The sequence below is a fragment of the Heliangelus exortis genome, assembly GCF_036169615.1.
Source record: "Heliangelus exortis chromosome W unlocalized genomic scaffold, bHelExo1.hap1 SUPER_W_unloc_2, whole genome shotgun sequence".
NCBI lineage: Eukaryota > Metazoa > Chordata > Aves > Apodiformes > Trochilidae > Heliangelus > Heliangelus exortis.
In genome coordinates this window covers 279,561-307,028 of record NW_027285919.1, presented here as the reverse complement: position 1 = coordinate 307,028, position 27,468 = coordinate 279,561, and the positions used below count along the sequence as shown (strand labels likewise).

The following is a 27,468-nucleotide window of genomic DNA, read 5'->3' as shown; positions in this document are numbered from 1 at the left end:
CTCCCAGGTCCCTCTCTGTTTGGCTGCTGTCCAACCACTCTGTGCCCAGACTGGAGCTCCCCATTGGGTTGTTGTGGCCAAAGTGCAGGACCCAGCACTTAGCCGTGTTGAACCTCATCCCATTGGAATCAGCCCATCTCTCCAGTCTGTCCAGGTCCCTCTGCAGAGCCCTCTTGCCTTCCAGCTGATTGACCCTCGCCCCCAGCTCAGTGTCACCTGCAAATTTGCTGATGATGGACTCAATCCCCTCATCTAAATTGTCAATAAAGATATTGAACAGAACTGCGCCCAACACTGATCCCTGGGGGACACCGCTAGTTACCGGCTGCCAACTGGATGCAGCCCCGTTCAGCACCACTCTCTGGGCCCGGCCCTCCAGCCAATTCCTAACCCAGCACAGGGTGCTCCTGTCCAAGCTGTGGGCTGACAGCTTTTTCAGGAGAATGCTGTGGGAGATGGTGTCAAAGGCCTTGCTGAAGTCCAGGTAGAGCACATCCACAGCCTTCCCCTCATCCACCAGGCAGGTCACCTGATCATAAAAGGAGATCAGGTTGGTCAGACAGGACCTGCCCTTCCTAAACCTGTGCTGGCTGGGTCTAATCCCTTGTCCATCCTGTAGGTGCTGTGTGATTACACTGAGGATGATCTGTTCCATAACCCTGCCAGGCACTGAGGTCAGGCTGACTGGCCTGTGGTTTCCTGGGTTCTCCTTTCGGCCCTTTTTGTGGATTGGCGTGACATTCGCCAACATCCAATCATCTGGGATGTCCCCAGTGAGCCAGGACTGTTGGTAGATGATAGGGAGAGGCTTGGCGAGCTCTTCTGCCAGCTCTCTCATCACCCTTGGGTGGATCCCATCCGGTCCCATAGACTTGTGGGGATCCAAGCAGTTCAATAGGTTGCTGACTGTTTCCTTCTGGATTACAGGGGGGCTGTTTAGATTCTTATCACCTTCTATAAGCTCCAGAAGCCAGCTGTCCTCAGGATAACCTGTCTTGCTGTTGAAAACGGAGGCAAAGAAGGTGTTAAACACCTCAGCCTTTTCTTCATCTTTGACAACTATATTCCCGCCCATGTCCAGTAAAGAACGGAGGTTTTCCTTGCCCCTCCTTTTGCCATTGATGTACCTGTAGAAGGACTTTTTGTTATCCTTCACGGAGGTGGCGAGATTCAGTTCAAGTTGTGCCTTTGTCTCTCTCATTTTCTTCCTACACAACCTAACTATATTCCTAAATTCCTCCTGAGTAGTTAGCCCTTTTTTCCATAATTGGTAGGCCCTCTTTTTAACCCTAATTTCTTTCAAAGTCTCCCTGTTCAGCCAGACTGGTCGTCTTCCCCACCGGCTCGCCTTTCGGCACACCGGGACAGCTGCTCCTGTGCTTTCAGAACTTGCTCCTTGAAGCATGTCATTCAGTATGTTTAATCAGGAGGTGATTTGGGCTTCTCCCAGACAAAAGGAGGCCCAGCTGAGGTGCATCTACACCAGTGCACACAGCATGGTCAACAAACAGGACGAGATGGAAGCCATTGCACAGCAGGACAGCTGTGATGTAGTTGTCATCACAGAAATGTGGTGGGATGACTGTCACAGCTGGAACACTGCAGTGAATGGATATAAGGTCTTCAGAAAGGATAGGAAAGGAAGGAGAGGTGGTGGTGTGGCTCTGTATGTTAGGGAATGTTTTGACTTCATCGAGCTTGATTCCAGGGATGACAGAGTTGAGTGTTTATGGGTAAGGATGAAGGGGAAGGCAAGTAAGGGAGATCTTGTATTTGGAGTCTGTTACAGACCCCCAACCAGGACAAGGAGGCAGATGACCCCCCCCATCACCTGATAGATGTAGGAGGGAACATGATACCAAGGGGTTGCATAGTGGACAGCTGGACTCAACAATCTTATAGATCTTTCCAACTTCGATGATTCTGTGATTCTAAGGAGGGAGATGTCTATTATTTCATTGCCACTTTGCCCAAGATGGCCTCCAACCATCACGTCAACCACAAGTCCTTCTGTGTTGGCAAACACCAGGTTCATTGCAGTGTCTTCTCTGATTGGTTTCCTCACAAGATGTGTCAGCAAGGTCTCTTCCACACTCCAGGAACCTCCAGGACTGTTCCCTCTCTGCTGTGCTGTATTTCCAGGACACACCTGGGAAGGTGAAGTGAGAACAAGGTCTCAGCAATTGAAGTAATACTTCATCTGCCTCTTCATCCTTGGTGGGTCCTCTAGAGCCATGTTGGTTCCTACTAATAGGACTGTACACGTTTTGACATCCCAAAGATAGAAGAAATTTCTGAAAAATCAACTACTGTAATTAGCAATAGGGAGAATGAAAAGATCAGGAATTATGTCCCCTCCATAAAAGAGAAAAAGGGAAAAGTGTAATTATAAGTAAAGTCCAGGAGATGACATCCAAAGAAGGGAGATGTCTCCTGCACTAGTTTTTCATAAGAGAAATGGTGAGAACTGTAATTATTAAGTCTGCAGGGGGTGGCACACGAAGTACAGAGAAGTTCATGCTGGCTGCAGGTCCCAGATCAGTGTCACACAACACAGCCCAATGATGCCCTTGAGCAGGCTCCAAGCTGACAGCCAGCAAAACAAGGAGAGAGGAAGGTGTGACATCCAACAGCTCTAAGAACAGCTCTGATATCAAACCAAGCAACATTGTCAAAAGCAACTCTTAAACCTCTACAGGGAAAATGTTAACTAATTTGTTTTAACACGCGCTGATCAGATCTGTCGTTATCTCAGCCCTTTGTGCCCCATGTTGGGCCCAAAAAAAGACTGTTGTGGTTGAACCCCAGCCAGGCACTGAGAAACACGCAGCTGTTCACTCACACACCAACAGTGGGATGGAGGGAAATATAAGAATATTTATGGATGGAGCTAAAAATATTTTAATTATTGAAATAAGATACAATTACATATATATATATTCGGTAATTCTAATGTTAGTTCTAGTAATTATATGACAAAAATTAAATAATATTGAACCTTTGTTGCTTTACTATGAAACAGAGAAGGATCTCAACAGATCAGTTCCTGTGGGAAAAGGAGAGCAGGCCAAGTTGTTTGTGTGAATTTACCTAATGTAGAATTAGAACTTGTGATCATAACCGGTACAATTCAAGGCTAAACCGAGAAAGAACCAGGCGAAGCAGTCCAAACTCGTAATTTTCCACTGTTTCAGTTAGAAGCAAAACAATTTTCCACTGTTACAGTGAAAAGCAAAACAAGGCCTAACAAAGCTAGCTTTCTGTCTGGGAAATAATTGGGAGTGTAAGTCTCGTTTTTAGAACAAGGCACCGCCAAGGCCAGGGAGGCGCCAGCTTGGCCCCGAAAGCATGTGAACATCTGCACAAGGAGAACATAAAGATGCCACAACCAGCAGATAAGAAAAAAGTTATGGCTGGGGTCTGATATCCATAGAACAACATGAAGCCACCTGGAATCAAGGGAGATAGAAGTTTAACCCCAAGAGGGACATATCCCCGAGAGGACGGCTCCGCTCAGACCCCGCCCAGACTCCACCTGGTTCCGCACAGACTCCACCTGGTTCCGCTCAGACTCCACCTGTTATGAATATTATAATTACCTGTCGTAATCTTATGAATATCCATGTAAGGCTGTATAAATACCCTAACCCTACCCCCCTGACCCCTGGAACTCTCTGTCCAGCACGAGCTGGGAGTTCCCCGGATCCACAGATGAATACCTTTGCTGTTTAAAGACTTAAAACTCTGTCTCTAAACAGTTTTATTAGGCCTTTTGGGCTTCACTATTCTCTGCTTGGAAAGAGGGAAACTCCTGCTGTACCTGAGTGCAGCAGTTCTCTAAGGGAGATGGGTTGGGAGCTGGTGCAAAGGAGCTGTAACACCAAGCTGCAGCCTGTAGACAACAAGTGTGATGGGAGGAAAAGACACACAGGACGTAGGAGGGACAGGGACAATTTGGCACCTCAACCTTTCTACCACCACCTTGTCACCACCCCTTGTCACTTGGCTGGGAGCTGGCACTCATTCAGCACCTCCACCTGGTACTGTGCTGCTGCTCCCCCACCCCAGAACACTGCCTGGTGGGATGGCCTGACCTTTTCTTGGCCTCAGCTGGAGACTCTTTTCATTTGGATTCACTGGCTCCCACCTCCCCCTTTCCCCTCTTCTCTTGCAGAGCCCCCGGGCAAACCCAGCGCTGTGGGGCCAGGGCTGGTGGGAGGCACGGAGGGCACGGCCAGCACCAGTGAGGCAGTGGGAGTGGGTGTCCGCCCTTTTTGTGTTGAGTTTTCTTCCGAAGCCAGGACACTGTGTGCGTGCTGGGTGATGCCAAGAAGGAGCATTCCCTTTCTGAGGGGCAGTGCAGAAAGCAGGTGCCGTAGGAAAGAGAGGCTGCTGCGGGCTTTTGGAAAGGGACACTTGTCATGCATTGCTCCTCCTGCCCCTAAGGGAAGGTGTCCTGCAGGCAGGGCAGGAATGGGCTCGCTGCCGCTGCCCCCATCCCCTCATTGTGTGACAGGACAATCGCTGCCAGCGCTCGGGGCTCCCCGCGGAGACCCCGGTGATGCTGGTGCCATGCGGGGTGGGTGGGTGGGGATCAAGTGGCAGCGTGGGGACAGGAGGGAGCTGAGCGAGCAGCAGCTGCTGCATGGAGGGTGGAAGTGGTGGTACTGACAAGGGGGTGGTGACAAGGTGGTGGTGACAAGGTGGTGGAGGCAAATTATCCCAGAGCCTTCCCAGGGAGCCAATGAGAGCAATGTTGTGTTTGGGGAGGTGAGGAGCAATGTTCTCCATGGAGTGCTGGATCTCAAAGACTTTTCCTCACTGTCCAGGTCTCTTGCAGTGACACTTTGCACCGATACCAGTTGAATATACATTTCTAAACTAAAAAAGAGTAAAACAGAACTTAAAAAAATTTTTTATTTGATGCTCTTTTTAATCTTCCTCCAAACTGGAACCTCTTCAATTTGCTGTGCAAGTCTTGAACACTAAAAACACGACAGGGTGACTCATGGCTGCTCAGCACTGTAATGGGCCCCATGGTGCCAGAGGCACCGAGTCCATGATACTCAGGTACTGACAGGAGACTGAAAAAAAAATGTCTTTAGAAGTTAAAGCCAAAACAAAAAACAAAGTTATCGTGCACCATTGATGGGCTCCATTGGGTCCCATTACTGACAAAGCCTCCCCAGAGACTTGTTAGAGAAGGTCACTGGAAGTCATTGCAGGGAGACAAAGGTTCTGTAAAGTTTGCTCTGAAGCCACAGATATTCATTTATTCATTTGTTTCTGTATTGATTGATATATTTATATTATGGATCAGTCAGGCCAGACTCTGAACCCCAGGCAATGGGATATCAGAGCCCACCCCTCTCTTTTTGGTCAGAACTTTCCTGGGGGCAGTGGGGTATGAAGATGAGCAATAAAAACCATAGGAAAAATGTACAACACCTCCCAGCTACCCCAAGAAGGGGCAAGGAGCAAACCAAGTGCAGAGCCTGAACAGAAACTTCTGCCTGGTGGTGGTGATACAGTGACCATTTCTAAAGTCACCTTTCCAGACACAGACTGTCCAGACAAAGGCCATTCCCATTCCTCTCCAACTGTCCCCTTCTCCTACTCTTTGTTCATTCAGATGCCTCTCCCCTGGGTGCTGCTTTGAGCAGCAGGTTGTTCAAAGCTCGCCTGTCTTTCAGCAGCCTGATTGTCTCTTTAGCCACCTCTCTCATGATGATCACATCTCTCTTTTCCCATCTGTCTCTCTAAACCATTTCCCATCAGATTCTTCTTCACTTTCTCTGTTTGACTTTTCGTGGCTGGCACAAAGGAAAACTCCTGCTGTGCCCGTGTGCAGTCAGTTCTCTGAGGAGAGCAGGTGGGAGGTGGTGCAGTGGAGCTGTAACCTCCAGCTGCAGAGAGGAGAGAAGTCTGATGCAAGGACCAGGGATGGAAGTCCCAGGTGGGGCATGAAAGGAATGGTGGGGCTGGGGAGGTGAGAAGTAAAGTTGCCCACGTGGTGTCAGCCCTCAGGGAACTTCTATCACCTCTTCTCTAAAATGAAAATCATGACATGATCTGTTAAAATATTAAAGGAGAACAAAACATGAAACAAACAAACAACAAAAAAAAAATGGAATTAGTTTTCATTAGTCACAGTATGAAATGTTCCTCCTTAACTACAGTGGGAAAACCTCTCCAATTAGCTGTACAGGTCTTGAAGATGTGAAGAATATCCCATGGAGAGCCATGGCCCTTTAGTGCTCTCTGTATTTCACTGAGCCCCAGGGTGTGTTTGGTGCTGAGTCCATGATCCTCAGGTGCTGAGAGATGAATGAACAAACTGCTCCAGAAGTCAGAATGGAACCTGAAAGTACCTTGAAGCATTGATTGGCCCCGCTGAGGACCATTGCTGCCAGAGCCTCCCCATGGCCTTGTTAGAGCAGAGTCAAATGCTCTGTAAAGGTGGCTCTAAAGCCATGAGTTTTGTTTTGTATTATTTTTATGAAGCAGTGAGGTCACTCTCTGAACCCCAGGCATTGGGAAGGCAGAGCCCATCCTGACCTTTGTGGGTCTGGATTCTTCCAGGGGACAGTGGGGTGTGAAGATCAATAATGTCAGAAAATGTACACCACCTCCCAGCTACCCCAAGATGGGATGAAGAGCAAACCAAGTTCAAAGCCTAAAGAGAGAGTTTTTCCTGGTGGTGGTGATACAGTGACCATTTCTAAAGTCACCTTTCCAGGCACAGACTGTCCAGACAAAGGGACAGTATGGAGAGCTGGGCCCATGAAAACTTCATGAGGTTCAACAAGGACAAGCACAAGGTCCTGCACCTCATTTGGGGCAATCCCCAGCACAAATACAGGTTGGGCAGAACATGGATTGAGAGCAGCCCTGAGGAGGAGGAGGAGGACTTGGGGGTGCTGGTTGATGAGAAGCTCAGCACCATCTGGCAAGGTGTGCTGGCAGCCCAGGAAGCCAAGCATGTCCTGAGCTACACAAAAAGCAGCGTGGCCAGCAGGTCAGGGGAGGAGATTCTGCTCCTCTGCTCCTCTCTGCTGAGACCCCACTGCAGTGCTGGGTCCAGTTCTGGAGCCCCAAGCACAAAGAGGACCTGGAGCTGTTAGAACAAGTCCAGAGGAGGCCACAAAGATGATCAGAGGGCTGATCATCAGTAGAACCATAGGACTACCTGATCAGGTCTAATCAAGGATGGCTTTGGAGTAAGGGAAGGTGTCTCAGGCCTTTATTAATTTTGTTCTTGAAAAGCTGCAGGAATGGAGATGACACAAGCTCTCTGGTAGATGTGCTTGAGTGTCTTGATGAGGAGCAAGTTTTTGAGATTTTCCCGCCCTTTTTTCCCATGATGCCCCTTGGTTCTCACCCTCCCATCATGCACACCCAGGAAGGACAGTAGAAATGGAGCTGGAGAGGGTTGGAGTGTTTTGTTCAGGGATCAGAGAAGAGAATGAGGAAGGACCTCCTGTTGGGTCACAAGGGTCAGAGTGAACCCCCTTGCTTCCTAAATTTCTTCCCAGGGAACTCCAAGTGTGTCTGGATCTAAACCTAACACCAGAGGAAGGCTCAGAAAAAGGACATCAGGTAAAGAATTCACTGCTGGAATCCTTATTTATTGCAATGCCCAGACAACATAGGAGTCATTTAAAAAAAACTTTCCAGCAGCCTTTTGTTTAACATCAGAAAGAAAACCACAGAACTGGAAATGGTATGAACAATGAAAGATTTCTTTATGCACATCATTATCACTTGTAAAAGAGAGCCAAAAGCCTCCATCATCAGAAGTCACAGAGGGCACGTTGAATCTGTTATGAGAGACATTACTAATGATATTGTTGCCCGAAGTCAAGACACAAACCAACAGAGTGCCAGTTTATGCGGTGCTTTATTCGGGGCCCGGGAAACCTGAGGACTGGCGTCCCAAGTCAGGATTCCAACGATCCCCGTTTTCGGTTCAGCTTTTATACCCTTTTTACAATTAAGCCTTCGTGCGGAATTTCAGTTGTGAAACAGTTACATGCAGATAACAATAGAGAGACATCTACGAACCGCAAATCTCATACTTTTTCAATTTAAGATATTGTTTTGACTGTCTCCCACCATCAACCCCCCTTACATGCATAATAACCCTTATCTTCAATGTCAGTTTACTTTTCTTCATGTTCATGCTCGACTAATCCCCTTTGATAAGCTGTTCCCCTCTTCCCAGCGCATTCCTTGTTGATAAACTGTTCCCCTCTTCTCAGCACATTAACACTTTCCTTGTCAGTTTCCTGCTTTTCTGTCCTGCTTGACCAGTCCAAACCTTAGCATAACTACTTCTAAATTTTCACCTCCCCCGCCACCTGCAACAATATGAGATACATTATCAATTATATGCATGAAAAATTGAGCATTTTATTATTTGAGAAAAAAATGAAGTCATTAGTTTCCATGCAGCACCCTTGAGCTCCTGGTTCCTCAGGCTGTAGATGAGGGGATTCACTGCTGGAGGAACCACCGAGTACAGAAATGACACCACCAGGTCCAGGGATGGGGAGGAGATGGAGGGGGGCTTCAGGTGGGCAAAGATGGCTGTGCTGATGAACAGGGAGACCATGGCCAGGTGAGGGAGGCACGTGGAAAAGGCTTTGTGCCTTCCCTGCTCAGAGGGGATCCTCAGCACAGCCCTGAAGATCCACACATAGGACACCACGATGAAAACAAAACACCCAAAACAGCAACCTACAACCACAACCCAAATTTCCCTGAGGTAGGAGTGTGAGCAGGAGAGCTTGAGGATCTGGGGGATTTCACAGAAGAACTGGTCCAGGGCATTGCCCTGGCAGAGGGGCAGGGAAAATGTATTGGCTGTGTGCAGCAGAGCAGTGAGAAACCCAGTGCCCCAGGCAGCTGCTGCCATGTGGACACAAGCTCTGCTGCCCAGGAGGGTCCCGTAGTGCAGGGGTTTGCAGATGGCCACGGAGCAGTCGTAGGACATGATGGTCAGGAGACAAAACTCTGCTGAGATGAAGAAGACAAAGAAGAAGAGCTGTGCAGCACATGCCTTGTAGGAGATGTCCCTGTTGTCCCGAGGGAATTGGCCATGGCTTTGGGCAGAGTGGTGGAGACGGATCCCAGGTCGAGGAGGGAGAGGTTGAGGAGGAAGAAGTACATGGGGGTGTGGAGGTGGTGGTCACAGGCGATGGTGGTGATGATGAGGCCGTTGCCCAGGAGGGCAGCCAGGTAGATGCCCAGGAAGAGCCAGAAGTGCAAGAGCTGCAGCTCCCGCCTGTCTGCAAGTGCCAGGAGGAGGAACTGCCTGATGGAGCTGCTGTTGGACATCTCCTGCCTCTGGTGCACTGTCAGAAAAAGAAAAGGGATAAGTAAGTCAGGTCAGATTTGTCTGAGCAAATTCTTTTAGAAATTCACAGAAATCCTCAAACCACCTCACTCCTTACAGGAAGGATTTTTGCCTGTCCCATTCACAAGCTGTAGTTTTTGCTGGCTTACAGTGTCACTCAGAGCAGGGTCTGAACTTTGGGCTCTGCAGGAGTCAGTCTTGCCCTACAGGAATTAATAAATAAGAAAATGTTGATCTGAAATTATATGCAATGTTACAATACGAGAGATTTTCAGCATTGTCAGGACAATACACCATCAGCCAGAAGAGCAAAGCTGAACGGATTCAGCATGATTTGTTCTGGTCCAGTTTCTCAAAAACACATGAGAAGTATTATAATGCTGAAGCCCCTAAAATTTCTTCTCTGAAACTAAAACCTTGAGGGTGCTGAGAGGCAAAAGGACTGTCCCTTAGTGCAGAGTGAGGACAGCGGCTCTGTCCATCAGTCCTGCTCTCAGCTGCACAAAGAGGCAAAGACCCTAAAGTTGGGGTATCCTGATGGGAGGGTGGGCTGATACCCACCCCACATCCTGTAGTCCCTACAGCCCCAAATTTGAGTAAGTTTGGATGCTTTTCCTCCATGGATACAGCAGCAGGACAAGACCTGCAGCATCAATGTCTGAGCTGCACCCAAATCCCCACATCCCAGCCCAGCAAAAAGAAGGGGAAGAACAAGGGCAGCAGCAGCAGGGACAAGAGGGGAACCTGCCAAAGTTCTGCTGCCAAGAGAGTCGGGACAGGGAGACACAGGCAGAGACTCCAGCGTTTCTCCTCTCTGGTGGGGAAACTGCTGGAAGGATCCTCAGAATTCAGTGCCCATGATCTGAAGGGCTGGGGGACTGTGCTGTGTGACAGAGAGCAGGGTTTAGCTCTAGGGAGGGCAGCAGCTCTGCAGGGGATGGCTGGGAGGGGCAGGAATCCCCCCTGCCATCATCTTCCAGGCAGCAGTTCCCTCTCCATCCCTGCCCATCTCTGCTGCCTGCAGCTCTTTCTCTGTCCCCAGCTCTCCTCCCTGTCAGTGCTCACAGCCCCCATTCCACCTACTGAGTGCTCAGCTCTGCCCTGCAGACCCCTCCTGGCAGCAGCAGGACCTGTCCAGGGGCATCTCTGCCTGTGCAGGGGCTCAGGAGCAGCTCAGACAAGGGCTGAGGAGAACTGGGGTCTGTGTGCCTTCTGCAGAGTGCAGGAAGAGCTTTCCATGCCCTGGAGAGACAAGTGGAAGCAGAGCCTGAGGAGAGCCCAGACTGGAGCAGGAAAGGCCTTCCCCAAAGGGACTCCTGAAAAGTCAAAAGTCAAAAATATTCTGGGCATCAGCTGGAGCTGTGAGCAGTCCTGAGCAATTCATCCCTCTCTCAGCAGCACCAGGAGCCTGTCCTGTGCTCCCTGTCTCCTGCCAGCCACAGCTTCTGCCAGCACCAGGGAGCTCCCTGGGCAGGCTGAGAGCTGCCCCTGGCAGGCATGCAGGCAGCAGAGTCCCTGCCCCAGCACACAGCCCCTGGGCTGCAGGACCCTGCTCTGAAGGACAGCCCTGGCCACCCCTGCCTGCTCACACCCCCTCACTCCTCTTCACAATTCCCCTTCCACCTCCAGCCCCTTCCCCCCTTACAGCTCCCAGCAGCTCTGGCTCTGCAGCTTTAGGAGATGCCTCCAGCAACTGCACCAGCTTCACTGCCCTGCACCAGACACTCACCATGACAGAAGCTGGGAAGGTTCTCCTCCACTCAGCTGGCACTCATCCCCTCCATCTTCACCCCCTTGAAGCTCTCTCTGCCTTGCTCATCTCCCCCAGATACCCTGGCAGTGCCCTCAGCCCTGCTGCGCTCTGCAGAGGAGCTGCTCCTGCCCAGAGCTGTCTCTCTGCAGCACTGCCCAATTGCCAGCAGCACCCTCCATCCCAGGAGCCCAGCTCACAGCTGTCAGGAGCCCTCTGGGGGGTTGATGCTGAGCCCATGACAATTGCTCAAGGGGCAAGGAGAGGAAGCTGCAGAAACTTCTTTCTTAACAAGCAAGTCCAAGGCAGAGTCCAAAGTTTCTTGGTGTGTGCCTGGGTCCCCCTGAGGGACAGCCCTGAGGAAGCAGCGTCCCCTGCAAGGTGTGGGGGGAGCAGGAAGCAGGAGGCAGTGATGGCAGGTGGGGAAAAGGAAGGTGCAGGTGGCTCTGGTGCTGAGGAAGCCTGGCTGTGTGTCAGGACTGCAAAGGGCCCAGCCCTGAGCCCATTCCCCAAAGGTGCCAGCCCTGAGCCCCAGCCCCTGGCAAGGGAGGGAGATCCTGTCCCTCCCTCAGCCCTCAGGGCTCTCCTGGCAGCACTGGCATGTAGAGATGGGCAATGCCAAGGGCAGGACTATGGCCCGGCACCTCCCAGCCAGCCTCCTGCACATGGACAAGGAGGCCCTGAGCCCCAGTGCTGCTGGAAGCTCCACTTGTCTCCCCATGGCCATCAGGGACAGAGACAAGAGCCAGCAGCAAAGGCATGGAGAGCTTGGCTCTGCCAAGTGTGCCTCCAGCTTTTCCACACCTTTGCCCTCTCTCATCTCCAGCACAGTCTGTCCTGGGCTGTCCCATCCCCTGTGCCTCTTGCCCTGCAGGCTCTGCTCCTTCACCCGCCTGCCCCACCTTGCTGTCCCCTTCCTCTCCTGACATCTCTGTGTCCTCCCTGCCTCTGCCTTGGCACACAGAGCCTTGGGCTGATCCAGGCTCCTTCTGGGGGATGTGGTGTTCCCCAGCATGGCCCTTGCAGTGACATTTCTTTCTTCTGCTCTCCACTCCAGGCATCCCCAGCTGCACTTTGGGCCATTCTTTCTTGCTCAAGCTGTTTCCCACTGTGGGGAAAAGCTCCACCATGCCCAGACCCACCCTTTGGGCACTTCCAGGATTACCCTCTACTGCTCACAATGAGTTCCATGGGGATAGGGGCAGGGTTGGCTTCAGTTTAGTGGGAGGAGTTGGAACTAGATGATCTTTAATGCTTCCAACCCAACCCATTCCACGATTCTGTGACACATTCCTAGCCAGTTCCAGGCCTGGGAGTCTCCACAGTCACCATCAGGGCTTTGTGATGCAGGGTCTGGTGCCTGGACACCATTTTCATGGGGGTGACCATGGTGACCATGGGGGTATATAAGGGGTGTGGAGACCTGGGGTGCCCATTACCGGGTGAGCACCTCCCTCAGGAGTCAGCAGCTGCCCCAGGGTGACCATGCAATATCTGTGGCAGAAAATGCCCAAGATGTCCACGGAGAAGGAGGTGGAAGCCTGCTCCCAGCCCTCCACAAGACCCCAAGGTCAGTGAATGAAGGAAGGGCCAGACCAGAAGTTCCCCTGCAGGCTGTGGGGAGAGGGCAGCTGTCCCCTGCAGCCCATGGAGGAGCACGGAGGGGCAGATGTGGATCTGCAGCTCATGGAGGAGCACTCTGTACCAGGGTGACATTAGTTACTAACTGAAATACATAAAATTTTAGAAAAAGTCACATTTGAGCAACGTGAGCATGGCTGTGGCAAGGGGCAGGAAGGTGAGATGCCTCTTGTCTCTCTGTGTCTACATTTCCTTCTTTTCCTTCCCAGCAGGGCTGTTCCATGCCAGCTGTGCAGTTGAGTTTCCAGCCCCTCAGTCTCTCTCCCTTCTCCTCTCTCCTTTCCCCAGAGGGGAAGGTGTCTCTGCTCCAGTACTGCTCTCCCCTCGGGGACTGCTCTCAGCTGCCCCTCTCCTCTGCCCTGCAGCTCTCAGAGCGGTTCCTTTCCCCTGCTTGAAGATGTTGATGGCAGAGGCACTGTGGCTGCTGTGAGAGCTGTGTTTGGATTGGGTGTGCTTGAAATTCTCGAGTAGCACAGCTGGCAAAAGCTCTGGGTGTCTGAGGAGCTGATTCTGAGGCTTCTCTCCCCAAACCCCCCTGGTTCTGTTCAGGCAGAGTTTCTGGTGGCTGCTCAGTCCTGCTGCCAGGGAGCCTGGGGAGCGTGGGGCACGGGTGTTTCTGCCTGGCTGTAGAGCCCAGGAGCTGGCACAGCTCTTCAGAGGAGCGTTACTGCTCCTTGCCTGTCAGGAGGGATGCTTCATGAGCTCTCCTGAAACCTCTGTGACACCGTGGGTCATGAGACAGGATGCCTCCAGCAGCCTACAGTCAGGCTTCTGTCAGTTGTCTCCTGATTCAAAAACCAATCCCCAGCCAGAGTGCAGATATTTCGTTTATTAAGATCTGTCCAGAAAAGGTTCCAGGAGACATTTCCCCAAAGCCTGAAGGGCCTTTGGAGAAGACTTTAGGGTTTGCTGTGCAGACCAAAGACACAGAAGAACCTTCAGGGCAGTAAAGGCTGCCTTGGTCATTGTCCTCCTGATTTACACCTGAAAGCACTGATTCAACAGCTTCTTATTTCCAGGCTCCTGAGGTCTTTGTTTTGTGATCAGGTCAGGAAGTGTGCCCTCCCATTCCCTCACCCCACCTCCATTGCACCAGCCCTTCAGGTTTTTAAGCCTGGAATAACTTTTGTGGCTGTAAACCCTTTCCTTTCAACAACAAATCCCCCTTTGAGACTCATGGGGGTATTTTACACATCCCATAACCTTCCCTTGTTGTGTTCATGTAGAACCATGAATCACCAGGATGCTCTAAGCCCATTCCAACCTTGCCTTGAACACTTAAAGGGATGGGGCAGCCAGAGATTCTCTGGGCAACCTCATGCAGTTTCTCGTCTCCCTCACAGAAAAGAATTTCTTCCTCAGATATCAAGTCAATCATTCCTCTTCAAATCTGAAGCAATTTTCCCATTGTCTGATCACTCCAAGCCTTTGTCAAAAGTCCCTCCTCATCCCTCCTCATTTGGTTATTTTGTGATAAAATGTGTAACCTTTGAAAGTGATGAAGGGGGTACCAGGCGATCATCCCCAAAGCTCATACCACTCTGAACAAGCCTTGCAGTTTACAAAGTCTTTAATCACTGGAAAACCCCTTGGAGGGAAAATAGAGAAGGAATGGAGCCCCGAGGGTTGCATTGAAAAGAGACAGTTTGTGATCATACTGTGGAACACTGGGGTTGGCCAGGTCGGAGCAGCTGCCCTGGATTTTAGCCCATGGTCACACATATCCCTCTTTGCGGAGCAGGAGAGAACCCAACACAGCACTTCTGATCTCCCTTGCTCTGGTTTAGTTGGAGTCTGAAGCCTCAAAAAACTTGAGGTGCTCTGAACAGAAAAAATATATTTTAGAGTGAATTCTGCCCAGGATTAGAAACAAGATGAGCCTGAAGTGGAAGTGAAGGATAAGAAAGAACCCTCAGGGCAGTACCCACTGGGTTGGTCATTCTCCCCGAGTTTACACCTGAAAGCAGTGAATTAACAGCCTCTTATCTCCAGGGCCTGTGGGCTTTGTGTTGAGGTTGGGTCAGCACCACCCACCTCTGATGTGTCCCCTCCCATGTGGCCCATGCCACAAGCCTGATGTCCCCAACCCCCCCAGAACACAACCCTAGTGTCCCTCCCCCTTCCAACTTCCAACCTCATCCCCAGGTCAGGTCCCTCCCCCCCAGGCCCCTTCCCACCATTTCTTCCTCCCCCCACATTTCCCATGATTGCACTGCAGCTCCCAGGAGGTTTTGCTCCTTCACATTGGGACTGCACCCACAACCCCCACCCCACAGCCAGGACCCCCCATCTGATGACTGCCAGAGCATCGCCCCCCCTCCCCACCAGCCTGGGCTGTGCCCCCCCTGCAGGTACCGAAAGGTGATGGGAGGTGATGGGAGGGGGGTGGTTATCCCAGAACTGCCCAAACTGGGGGCGAGCAGCACAAGATGGGGGATGGAGGAGGATGGGTGAGAGGGGGGAACTAAACTTATCCCTGGGGTGAGGGTGGTGGGATTGGTGACCCTCAACTTTTTAAGGAGGGTGGAGGAGCTGTGATTGGGTCTCCCCCCACTTCATCCGGGGATTTCCAACTCCTTCTGGTTTGCAGGGCTGTGATAGGGGATCCCAAAGTCATCCCAATGGTTTGGGGGCTTCAGCTGGAGACCCTCAAATCACCCTGGAGCCAGGGGTAATGATGGCAAGTCTGGAATACTTCCAGGGGACTTAATAATCCCAGGGCTGAAGAGCCAATATCAGGGGCTCCAAAAATTTCTCAGGAGATCCCACCTCATCCCAGTAGATGACAGCTCATCCTGCATGTGGGTGCAATAGGGGAATCCCAAGGTCTTGGTGGGATTTGGTACCATGACGGGGAATCCAAACTCAAACCAAAGTGGTTGATTGAGTTATAAGACCCCCAAATCACCCCAGGGGTTTAAGACAGCAATGGGGGAGACCTAAATTACCTCTTGCAGTGTCAGTACAATTGGGTCATCACAGCTCAAGCCAGGAGTGGCTGAAAACCCCAGCACCCTCTGCCCCCTTTGCGTTTTGGGTGCCAGCGTAGATCCTAAATAGGAAGTAAAGGATGATCAGTGAGTGTCCAAGTCTATGGTTAACCTCTCTATTTCACCTCACACTCCATTTTCACTCACAGTAAGTTTGATGTAGATTTTGGCTGCCCTCACCTCACAAAAAGCCCAAACTCTACTTTGTTAGCACACTAGAGCTTCTTTCACAAACACGGGGTGAGTCCATCTTGGAAAAAAAAGTCTCTGGGTGCCTTAAGGAAAAGGAAAGCTTTCAGTCAAAGTGTGATTTTGAATAAAAATAATTGAATCCATCCAGGATTAAAATTTGACACTGGCGAGCAATGCAGGAGAAAGTTTAGGATCCGCTCAGCCCATCTCCACCATCAGAAAATCCTTCAGGGTTAGAGACCCCAGAGGTGTCCTGACTGCGGGGGACAGTTTAGCGACAGTTCGGATCTGGTCCAACGGTGACACCATCACACAGGCACCATGTCCTACACCTGCCCTGACTGCGGGAAAGATTTTAAAAGGAGATCACGTTTGATCCAGCATCAACGGATCCATACGGGTGAGAAACCCTTTAAATGTTCTGAGTGTGGGAAGGAGTTTAACTGCAGTTCCAATTTATCAAAGCATCGCCGCATCCACACGGGAGAGAAACCCTATAAGTGTCTGGAGTGTGGGAAGGATTTTTCCCGGAGATCCAATTTATCACAGCATCACCATGTTCACACAGGAGAGAAACCCTATAAATGTCTGGAGTGTGAGAAGGAGTTTTCCAAGAGTTCTGCATTATCACAGCATCGCCGCATCCACACAGGAGAGAAACCCTATAAGTGTCTGGAGTGTGGGAAGGAGTTTGCCCAAAGTTCCCATTTATCACAGCATCAACGGATCCATACGGGAGGGAGACCCTATAAGTGTCTGGAGTGTGGGAAGGAGTTTACCCAGAGTTCTGCATTATCACAGCATCACCGCATCCACACAGGTGAGAAACCCTATAAGTGTCTGGAGTGTGGGAAGGAGTTTAACCAGAGTTCCAATTTATCAAAGCATCGCCGTATCCACATGGGAGGGAGACCCTATAAGTGTCTGGAGTGTGGGAAGGAGTTTGCCCACAGTTCCAATTTATCACGCCATTGCCGCATCCATACAGGAGAGAAGTTGTATCCCTGCACTCACTGTGGGAAAGCCTTCAACAACAGCACGTCTTGGATTAATCACCAACATGTCCACACTGGGGAAAAACCCTACACGTGTCCCCAATGTGGGAAGGGCTTCACATCCAGCTCAGGTCTCACCCAACACTTACGGATCCATAGGGGTGAACGTCCCTACAAGTGTCCTGACTGTGGGAAGAGCTTCACAGCCAGCTCGAGTCTTACCCAACACCTACTGATCCATAGGGGTGAACGTCCCTACAAGTGTCCCCACTGTGGGAAAAGCTTCCGTCAACGCTCCCATTTGAAAACCCATCAACGCCTCCATACCATTAAAAAACATTGAAGCTAATTCCAGTGCAAGATGAGATTTTACTGGAAATTAGATTTCATCTGTCATTACCTGACCCAGCACAGCCATCACCAAGTATGAAGGGTCAAGTTGCCCTCATTTTCCAAGCTCCATCACACCAATGATGATTTCTCCAACTTCTCGTGGAGAACAAAATGGAGTCAGCTCAGGAACAGCTTGATATCCCACGCAAAACTTGAGTTTTAATATTTGTTTCAGCGTCATGAAGGCTTTTTCTTCCGAATAAGGAATAAACAGGAAAGTATTTCCAATTATGACACCCTCCTAAAGGGATGTGGCAGGATGGGATCCTGGACACTTTTCCTGCACACCAGGCTGGGCGTGCAGCTGAGGGAGCAGTAGAAGAGGGAGGCAGCAGACTGCAGGACAATGCTGACAGCAACAGAGCAGGATCATCTCTACTACACGGTTTTTAAATCCTTCCAGGGATGGTGGTTCCACCACCTTCCTGGGCTGACTATTTCAACACCTAACTACTCTCTCAGAAAAGAAATTCTTCCTCTTAAACCTCCCCTGGTGCAACTTCAGGCCACATCCTCTTGTCCTCTCATTGTTCACTTGAGAGAAGAGGCCAGCACCCACCTCAACACAACCTCCTGTCAGGGAGTTGTAGAGAGCAAGAAGCTCTGCTGTCAGCCTCATCTTCTCCAAACTGCACATTCCCAATTCCCTCAGTCTCTCCTCAGAGCACTTCTTCTCCAGACCCTTCACCACCTTGTAGATGCCTGCAGACTCCAGGAGCTCTTCAGAGGAGCGTTACTGCTCCTTGCCTGTCAGGAGGGATGCTTCATGAGCTCTCCTGAAACCTCTGTGACACCATGGGTGATGTGTTAGGACACCTCGAGCAGCCTGCAGTAAGGCTTCTGTCAGTTGTCTCCTGAAATAAGGGAATTACAACTCCAATAGTTTTTCAAGATGATTGAACGGGTTAGTGAGAGCTCATTAGAAAAGAATCTGGATGAAAAGCCCCAGAAAATCTTCCTTGCTTTCTTTCTTGATTGATTTCCTTTGAAGCAGTAGTTTTAAAGGAATTAAAGTAGTAGTTTAGAGAAACATATGTGCAATAGTTTTATAGAAGTATAAGTATAGATGTAGTAGAAATGTATAAGCAATAGTTTAAAGGAGTCTCATGAAAATTTACTAGGTGACTAATATGGGTAGGTGTGTGTGTATGGCAAGGGTATGTGTGATAATGGAATGTAATTACTATGGAAAACTTATCCATGAGAGGAGATTATGGGATATAAGAAGGTTGCCAAAGTCTACAGAGGGACAAAAACTGAGTAAAATTAATTATGTGTTCTTTTTTAGAAATATTGTGCTGCATTTGTGTAAATCCTCCATTCGTATTTGGTTTTGTTATGTTCTACTGTTGTAAAGTTTCTGATCATGGTACATAGTGAATAATGTTAGTGCATGTAATGCTTTCATAAAGTCTCTCATTTGGAGTGCCCTTTTACTGTCCTAAAAGACATCAGTTTGTAAAGTGCACCTCTTGAACAATTGAATTAGAAAATGTTTTTGAGAACTAAATTCCCAGGTACATCAAGTCCCAAGGATGTTGCTACAGAACCCTTAGCTTTGGAGGTGACCCTGCTTGAAGAACAAGGACTCTGCACATCATACATATCACCACTGCCTGAACTGAAGAAGCTGGAGTGAAGAAGCTAAGCTTGTAGCTATCACGATATCATTGCCTTATGATATTGCCTTATGATATCATCGTGCCTTGTGATATTTGGACTCATGGGGTGAGGGGATTGCACTGTCTTGAGATGTCATTTGAGTATGTGGTTTTTGTGATCCAAACAATCAGCCTTTGTGATTGCACAGCCTGAACACTGAAGTATCTACTTTTGTGCTTTTAGAATATCTATATTCATGCATACTTGTGAGTGATTTGTGTTCCCTAAAAATTACTTGAAAATAAACTTCAATTCTTAGAGCTCCAGAATTGATGTTTTGACTGTAGAGAAATAGACCTTGAGTTTCCTTTCATCTTAATCTGATCAAGGGGTACTCGCATGGTGTCAGGAGGCTGTCACTCCTTGTTTACCCTCAGAGGGTAACTTTTCCCTGAAAGGAAAACTCTGGCCTGGGAGATGGAATCTCCTTTGGCTGTTGTCTGGGTCAGGCCATGGGATGTGACAGTCCTGTGCTGTTGTGCCAGCAGCAGGTGGTTGTGCTGGAGTGCCCTGACATTTCCTGTAGCCCCCCAGGGCTGTGCTTGGCCACTCAATTGAGCAGCTACCCTGACTGAGGCTGGAGCAGCCCTGGCACCTCCAGTGTCACCCGTGGCTTGCGTGGGAAGAGGAGGGAAAGGAGATTCCCCCTGGCACTGCCTGGGTGTCCAGTGGGAGAGGGGGAGAAGCAGAGGTTGTGTCTCTAGAGGGGAAGTGGCTGTGCTGGAAAGGAGGGAGGGAGGGGACATGAGCCATGACTTCAGTGTGTGTCCCATTGGGTTCCTGGGGAGCCCCAGGGAGAGCTGGAGGGAGCCCCGAGAGAGCTGAGCAAGTGGCCAAGTCTGCTGCTGGTCCTGTGCTGCTGGGCCAGGCTCCTGAGCCTGAGAGAGCTGCTGGCAAGCAGAGAGTGCTGCAGAGAGAGAGCTCTGGGCAGGAGCAGCTCCTCTGCAGAGCGCAGCAGGGCTGAGGGCACTGCCTGCAGGCAGCAGGGCAGGGCAGAGAGAGGAGGCAGAGAGAGGAGAAAGGCAGCCTGGGCTGGGAGGAGAGCTGAGAGCTGCCTGGGCTGGGGGAGAGAGAAATCTTCCCAGCCTCTGCCATGGTGAGTCTCTGGCTGCAGGGCAGTGAAGCTGGGCTTCCTGGAGGGGGTCTTCCTTCTCCAGCTGGCAGCCTGGGCCACAGCTGCTGGGATGCCTCCGGAGGATTTTGGTGGGCAGGAGGAAAAGGTTTGGCAGAGCAGTTTGTCTTGGAGCAGCGTCAGAGGGAGAGGCCATGGGGCTGCCTTCTGCTGGGGATGGCTGCAGGGGCTGAGGGGGTGTGTGCAGGCAGGGGTGGCCAGGGCTGTCCTTCAGAGCAGGGTCCTGCCTGCCAGGGGCTGTGTGCTGGGGCAGGGACTCTGCTGCCTGCCTGCCTGCCAGGGGCAGCTCTCAGCCTGCCCGGGGAGCTCCCTGGTGCTGGCAGAAGCTGTGGCTGGCAGGAGACAGGGAGCACAGCGCAGGGTCCTTCTGGTTTTATGACGTTTCTGTGGGTCAGCAATGCTCACGTATCCAGATCACACCAGAATATTTTTGAAGGGATTTTCATAGGCAAAATCAGGGCAGAGATTTGTATTGAGAACTTGGCTTTTGTCAGGCTGTAATTTTCTGTGTTGTTAGGGTGGGATAGAACCTAATATGGGGAGGTGAGATCAGGGGCTGTGAGTCCCTACACCATCACCCTCCTGTGTGCTAGGAACCTCAGCCAGTGCTTTCACCCTCCTTTACCCTACAGATACATCCAGCATCAGCTTCCCAGCTCCATCAGGGTCTGTGTGACAGCAGAGCCCTCAGGCAGCCCATGAGGTCTCTGGTGTAGGGCACCTCCTCCTCCATCTGCTCACAGGAGAGCTGAAGTGCATCTGTGCTGCCATGTGCCCACCTCCCCCTGCCCAGGGGCTGGAGGTGCCTGCCAGGCATTATCACCATCTGGGAGGGGTTGTGCAGGGCTGGGGGAGGGAAAGGCTTTCCTGAGTGCCTTTCCTCTGCTTCTCTCCATGCCCCCCTCAGCTGCTCTTGCTGTTGATGTCAGGTTGGGAGCGGGAGTTTCAGCTGCAGGCACAGCTCTTGGGGCTCCTGCCATGCAGATGGTTTCAGGCAAGGAGGTGTCCAGCTGTGCTCTGCCCTGGGAAGCTCTGGGCAGTGCAGTCTGAGTGAGGCTGGGCAGGGAGCTGACCTCCCTTCATCAGATGCCCTCATTCCATCCCTGGGCTGTCTCCTTGGGCTGTCTGTCCAAGCTGGGAGCTGCCTTCCAGGGGGCACAATGAGCCTCGTGAGTCCTGGGCTGGAAACGGGGTGCTGAGAGCTTGAGAAAGGGTCAGACACTGAGTGCTCTGAGCTGGGTCCCTCTGCTCTCAGCAGGGAGAGGCAGAGACACAGCCCAGCTCCCCCTTCTCTGCATGCAGCTGCAGGCAATGCTCTTTGCTCACTCTGTTCTGTCTGAGTGCTGCAGCAATGCTGAGGGGTTCTGATACCCAAGAACACTCCTCAGAGGAGATGGTGGGAGGTCTAAAAAAAAACCAAAATACAAAAATAAGCCTCTTAAGCTGCCTTCTGTTGTGAGGGTTCCTCCACAGCAGCTGCAGTGCCTTTGGCATTACCAACAATCTCATATGAAAAATGTCCACTCCAGGACTGGTCCCTGTCCCCATGGTTTCCATGAAGACCCTGTTGTAGAGCTGGAATGACTCCTTGGCAGTCAGTGAACAGAATCTCTCCTCCTCCTGACACAAACAGCAACAAGCAGCGCTGCAGCCGTGGGCTTCAAGGAAGAACTCCTAGAGAAGTGTATGTGTGTAGGATGGGGATATGGAAGGGGAAATGGGTCTCATTTTTCAGAGAATCGTCTCCTAAATTTTTGTGTTTCCTCCTCAAACAGCTCCCCATGCCTTTTAGAATCAGCAGATGTCCAACAGCAGCTCCATCAGGCAGTTCCTCCTCCTGGCATTTGCAGACAGGCGGGAGCTGCAGCTCTTGCACTTCTGGCTCTTCCTGGGCATCTACCTGGCTGCCCTCCTGGGCAACGGCCTCATCATCACCACCATTGCCTGTGACCACCACCTCCACACCCCCATGTACTTCTTCCTCCTCAACCTTTCCCTCCTTGACCTGGGATCCATCTCCACCACTCTGCCCAAAGCCATGGCCAGTTCCCTCGGGGACAACACGGACATCTCCTACAACGGATGTGCTGCACAGCTTTTCTTCTTTGTCTTCTTCATCACAGCAGAATTCTCTCTCCTGACCATCATGTCCTACGACCGCTCCGTGGCCATCTGCAAACCCCTGCACTACGGGACCCTCCTGGGCAGCAGAGCTTGTGTCCACATGGCAGCAGCTGCCTGGGGCTCTGGGTTTCTCACTGCTCTGCTGCACACAGCCAATACATTTTCCCTGCCCCTCTGCCAGGGCAGTGCCCTGGACCAGTTCTTCTGTGAAATTCCCCAGATCCTCAAGCTCTCCTGCTCACACTCCTACTGCAGGGAAATTGGGCTTCTTGTGGTCAGTGCCTCTTTATCATTTGTGTGTTTTGTTTTCATCGTGGTGTCCTATGTGGAGATCTTCAGGGCTGTGCTAAAGATCCCGTCTGAGCAGGGAAGGCACAAAGCCTTTTCCACGTGCCTCCCTCACCTGGCTGTGGTCTCCCTGTTCATCAGCACAGCCATCTTTGCCTACCTGAAGCCCCTCTCCGTCTTCTCCCCTTCCATGGATCTGGTGGTGTCATTTTTATACTCGGTGGTTCCTCCAGCAGTGAACCCCCTCATCTACAGCATGAGGAACCAGGAGCTCAAGGGTTCTCTCTGTAAAATTATTCCATTGACATCTTTCAACAATGAAAAATTCATCACCGATCTCCACAAATGAGTCTCACAATATCTTATTGCCTTCTTTTGTTTATTTAGGGGGGGGGGATTTGATTGTTTGTTTTTTGTCTGTAACTATTGGGTTTATCGTTCCCTCTCTTTTTGTTGTCATTCATGGTTATGTTCCTTATTAATGTTTAGATATGTATTGCTAAAACTCACAAATGTCTGTTCTTTGTCTCACCGGGTTCTGTTTTAAGATTTGTTCTAACACTTTGTCACGGTTTAACACTGGCCCGGCAATTAAACCGAGTAACAGACGCTCTCTATTAATCTCTCTCTCCTCCCTGATAAGAAAGGAGAGAGAATAAGGGAGAGAGACTTATGGGTTGGAAACTAAACTACACAACTTTAATGAAACAGTAATGATAAATAGGAAAAATTAATAAATATATACAAATATACAAGAAAATGGATACCACATTCCTCCCCCCTTTCCCCCAATAGCTCTCACGTCACCACCGAGGCTGCAGGGCAGCTCTGGAAAAGTCCAGGCTGGACTCCTGGAGTCAGCAGCAGTCGGGAACTGGAGGCAGGAACACACAGATAAGGGCTGGCACGGATCAGGAGCACAGGCAGACAAACGGACAGGATCCTTCCAGGATGCCAGGGTGAAGGAAAGGGAAGCAGGAAAGGCAGGAAAGGCAGGCAGCTGGAAGCTGGAAGCAGGAAATCAATGGCTTGGCCCTCGTGATCCCTCAAATTTATACTGAGGATGACGTATATGGGATGGAATACTCTGTTTGGTCAATTCTGGCATCTATCTTGTCCGTTCCTCCCCAAAGGAGGGATGCAGGTGGGATCTCTTTATGTTTTCCTCAGAGCTGAGCAGTGTCCTTGGCTCTGCATACCAGTCTCTAGCAGTAACTATAAACATCAAGTATTATCAGTCCTAGAAACACACACTGTCTGAGAAACTTGCTCTTAATTTCAGCAAGTGCAACTACTTACAAGAGACTTAGCTAAAAGCAAAAGTACAAGACAGAAAATCACCTTTATCCTGGCCCAAACCAGGACACACTTACTCAGAGTCCTTGATTTTCCACTAACTAAAACCATCTGCTCTACTTGACATCCTGTCCTTCCAGTGTCTCACGTGACCCACTCAGCATGGTGTCACTTTCAAATTCCCTGAGGGTGCACGTGATGCCACTCTCTGTGTCACTGGTGAAGATATTGAACAGGACTGGTCCTGTTATAGACCCCTGAGGGACCATATTGGAATCTGACCTGGTCCCCAACACTTCCATACAAAGAAAGAATTGGCATTTCTAGGCCATGAATGGCCAGGTTGTTATAGGAACAATTCAAAACCCAAAAAATAAAAATTAATCCAAAGTCATTTCTAACATCTGTGTGAATTATTCACCCGTGGGACAATGGGAGAGCATCCCAGGATGACCTTTTCAGTTGAGGGTGGGAGGTTTCAGTGGGGTCAGAAACTCCCCGTGGGAAGCCAGAGTAGGGACAGGTGGGGATTTGATACCAGCAGCAGAGCTGGGCTGAGGGACTCAACACCCTCTGTGCCTGAGTCTGTACTGAAGGGGTCTGCAGGGCTCTGTGCTCAGGGAAAGGGCACAGGAGGGGAGCTTGGATGGGCAGGAGCCTCAGGACATACCAGAAGGACAAATCCAGGGTCTGCCCCTGACAGGGACTCACCTTGGCCATGGCCCAGGCTGGAACCTATAACATTACTGATAGTGTAGGGTTAAATGGGGATGGTGCAGCATGCACAAACCTTTGCCTCACAGGCTTAGGGCATGGCATGTGATAAGGATCTACAGTCTCATCATTGGTATAGATCACATCTTGTACAGCCAATTCTTTCAGATACCTGAGAGCGTATCCCAGTGTGGGTGCTTTGACCTGTGGGCAGTCTATTTCCTCTTTATGGGGATATGTCCAATGGGCATGAAATGTGTATCCTATGGGTATCTCCTAGCTGTGTGAAAAACCATTGTACCATGTACACACTGTTGAAGACCATACCACAACTACGGTTCTTAAGCAGCTCTTACCAGGAATGAACCACAGAGCAACACTAATCCCAGATAAAAAGCCACAGATCACACACCCTGAGAGCCAAAGGTGCAGCATGATTGGTTTAATTTCCAACCCTGTGAAATTTCCAAAGAAAATTGTTTGATTCCCACTCAGCGGAGCAATCTGGGTATCCTCCCACTGGACTCAAAATTCAAACTTTTCATATAAATGAGTTGAAATTTGAACTGGGCTTGAGCTAATTAGCTTAAAGCCCCATGTTGGGCGCCAATAAATCTGTCAGGGTTCAATGCTGGGCCACCAATTAACCAAATGACAAAATCTCTGTATTAATGCCCCTCCCCACCCTGATAAAGAAAGGAGAGAGAATAAGGGAGAGAGACTTATGGGTTGGAAACTAAACTTCACAGCTTTAATGAAACAGTAATGATAAAAAGGAAAAAATACTAAATATATAAAAATACATAGAAAAATCGTACCATCTTCCTCCCCCCTCGCCCCCAATAACTCTCACCACGTCACTACCAAGGCTTCAGGGCAGCCCTGGGAAAGTCCAGGCTTGACTCCCGGGGTCAGCAGGACTGGTTTAATCCCAGATCAGTTGTAGGGGTGATCATTGCAATCCCTCCTTCTCCTTCAGTTTAAAGCCTCTTTAAAGCAGCTTAAAGAAGGAGCTGCAGGCATGGACAGTGTAGGGTGTAGTGAAATGAGGCAACCAGGTGGCACTAATTGCCAGGTAGTGGGCATGACCTCGTGTTAAGCCCACCTGTGCCTGATTAGGGTGGGCCCCTACTGCGCATGAGCAGGATTAGGGGGCCAATAAAGCTCACACCTGAGGAAGCCAGAGGCTGGCCACTTTCAGAGCAGTAGCACTGATCCAGGCTGGTCAGCCCTGAGAGCATTAGACTCAGAGTACTATTCGTGTGTTTCTGCCGGAACACCTGTTTGGACCTTGGAGCGCTGTGCCCTAAAAAAGGTTTGTCTTGCTACAGTAGGGCAGCCTGCAGGAGAGGTGGCCAAGGGCTCTGGAAGGCTGAAAGGCCCAGCAGGACCAAGGGCTTTGTCACCTCAGACACGGCAGCTGCATCAACCACCATGGTCTACCAGGAGTAATTTTGTCCTGATGCTCTGGACTTCCTTTCCCCTTCTTGGGGAGGTCAAGACATGTCAGAATATTTATTACACATTTTCATACTGTACTGTCCGTAGGAAGAGTCCTGACCTACAAGTGAGGGATGGGCTCTGCCTTCCCATTGACTGGAGGTCAGAGTTTGTCCTCAATGCTTCATGAATACATAAATAAATAATGAAAAGTCCTTGCTTTCAGAGCCACCTATACAGAATCTTTGCCTCCCTGCAATCATGGCCTCCAGTGATCTGCTCTAACAAGGCCATGGGGAGGCTCTGGCAGCAAAGGCTCTCAGTGGGGCCAATCAATGCTTCAAGGTACTTTCAGGTTCCATTCTGACTTCTGGAGCAGTTTGTTCATTCATCTCTCAGCACCTGAGGATCATGGACTCAGCACCAAACACACCCTGGGGCTCAGTGAAATACAGAGAGCACTAAAGGGCCATGGCTCTCCATGGGATATTCTTCACATCTTCAAGACTTGTACAGCTAATTGGAGAGGTTTTCCCACTGTAGTTAAGGAGGAACATTTCATAGAATCATAGAATTGGCTGGGTTGGAAGGGACCTCAGAGATCATCAAGTCCAACCCTTGATCCACTACCGCTGCAGTTACTAGACCATGGCACCGAGTGCCACATCCAGTCTCCTTTTAAATATCTTCAGGGATGGAGAATCAACTACTTCCTGGAGCAGCCCATTCCAATGCTTGATCACCCTCTCAGTAAAGAAATTCTTTCTAATATCCAACCTAAACCTCCCCCGGCACAACTTAAGACCTTGCCCTCTTGTCTTGCTGAGAGTTACCTGGGAAAAGAGCCCAACCCCCCCCCTGGCTCAAACCTCCTTTCAGGGAGTTGTAGAGAGTGATGAGGTCTCCCCTGAGCCTCCTCTTCTCCAGGCTGAACAGCCCCAGCTCCCTCAGCCTCTCCTCATAGGATCTGTGCTCAAGTCCCTTCACCATCCCAGTTGCCTCCTTTGGACCTGTTCGAGGACCTCAATATCCTTCTTGAACTGAGGGGCCCAGAACTGGACACAGGACTCAAGGTGAGGCCTCACCAGGGCTGAGTACAGGGGCAGAATCACTTCCTTGGACCTGCTGGTGATGCTGTTCCTGATACAGGCCAGGATGCCATTGGCCTTCTTGGCTACCTGGGCACACTGCTGGCTCATGTTCAGCTTCCTGGCAATCCAGGCTCCCAGGTCCCTCTCTCTCTGGCTGCTCTCCAACCACTCTGTGCCCAGCCTGGAGCTCCCCATGGGGTTGTTGTGGCCAAAGTGCAGGACCCAGCACTTGGCCTTGTTGAACCTCATCCCATTGGAATCAGCCCAACTCTCCAGTCTGTCCAGGTCCCTCTGTAGAGCCCTCCTGCCTTCCTTTCATACTGTGATTAAGGAAAACTCGTTTCTCCTGATAAAAATTTCCTGAAGTCTGACACAGTGTGGGTAACTTCTCACCCCCCCCAA

At 50.4% G+C, this 27,468-nt stretch overlaps 4 protein-coding genes and 1 long non-coding RNA gene across 5 annotated transcripts in view; 4 read left to right on the top strand and 1 right to left on the bottom strand.

Annotated features, from left to right (window-relative positions):
- Positions 1–27,468, top strand: part of LOC139790612 (uncharacterized) — a 301,741-nt gene that overhangs the window by 220,855 nt on the left and 53,418 nt on the right. The gene's annotated exons all lie outside the window — the stretch shown is intronic.
- On the bottom strand, positions 8,384–8,995 carry LOC139790549 (olfactory receptor 14J1-like). The gene has a single exon (XM_071732421.1). It carries the CDS (start codon positions 8,993–8,995, stop codon positions 8,384–8,386), a length of 612 nt encoding a protein of 203 aa, XP_071588522.1.
- Positions 12,606–27,468, top strand: part of LOC139790584 (zinc finger protein 502-like) — a 41,015-nt gene continuing 26,152 nt past the window's right edge. The window contains exon 1 of the mRNA XM_071732454.1: positions 12,606–12,678. The gene's annotated coding sequence lies outside the window, so the exon portion shown is untranslated. The remainder of the gene's footprint in view (positions 12,679–27,468) is intronic.
- LOC139790583 (zinc finger protein 502-like) lies at positions 16,118–18,033 on the top strand. Its single transcript, XM_071732452.1, has 2 exons — positions 16,118–16,751; positions 16,920–18,033. The coding sequence occupies exons 1-2, from the start codon at positions 16,253–16,255 to the stop codon at positions 17,267–17,269; spliced, it is 849 nt and encodes a 282-aa protein (XP_071588553.1). The 5' UTR covers positions 16,118–16,252; the 3' UTR covers positions 17,270–18,033.
- LOC139790548 (olfactory receptor 14A16-like) lies at positions 21,731–22,874 on the top strand. The gene has a single exon (XM_071732420.1). It carries the CDS (start codon positions 21,915–21,917, stop codon positions 22,872–22,874), a length of 960 nt encoding a protein of 319 aa, XP_071588521.1. The 5' UTR covers positions 21,731–21,914.

Excerpts from the sequence above, each read along its gene's own strand:
- LOC139790549 (XM_071732421.1), bottom strand. The coding sequence starts at position 8,995 with ATGTCCTACGACTGCTCCGTGGCCATCTGCAAACCCCTGCACTACGGG.
- LOC139790583 (XM_071732452.1), top strand. The coding sequence starts at position 16,253 with ATGTCCTACACCTGCCCTGACTGCGGGAAAGATTTTAAAAGGAGATCA. Across the intron at positions 16,752-16,919 it reads GCATCACCGCATCCACACAG|GAGAGAAGTTGTATCCCTGC; the intron begins GTGAGAAACCCT and ends GCATCCATACAG.
- LOC139790548 (XM_071732420.1), top strand. The coding sequence starts at position 21,915 with ATGTCCAACAGCAGCTCCATCAGGCAGTTCCTCCTCCTGGCATTTGCA.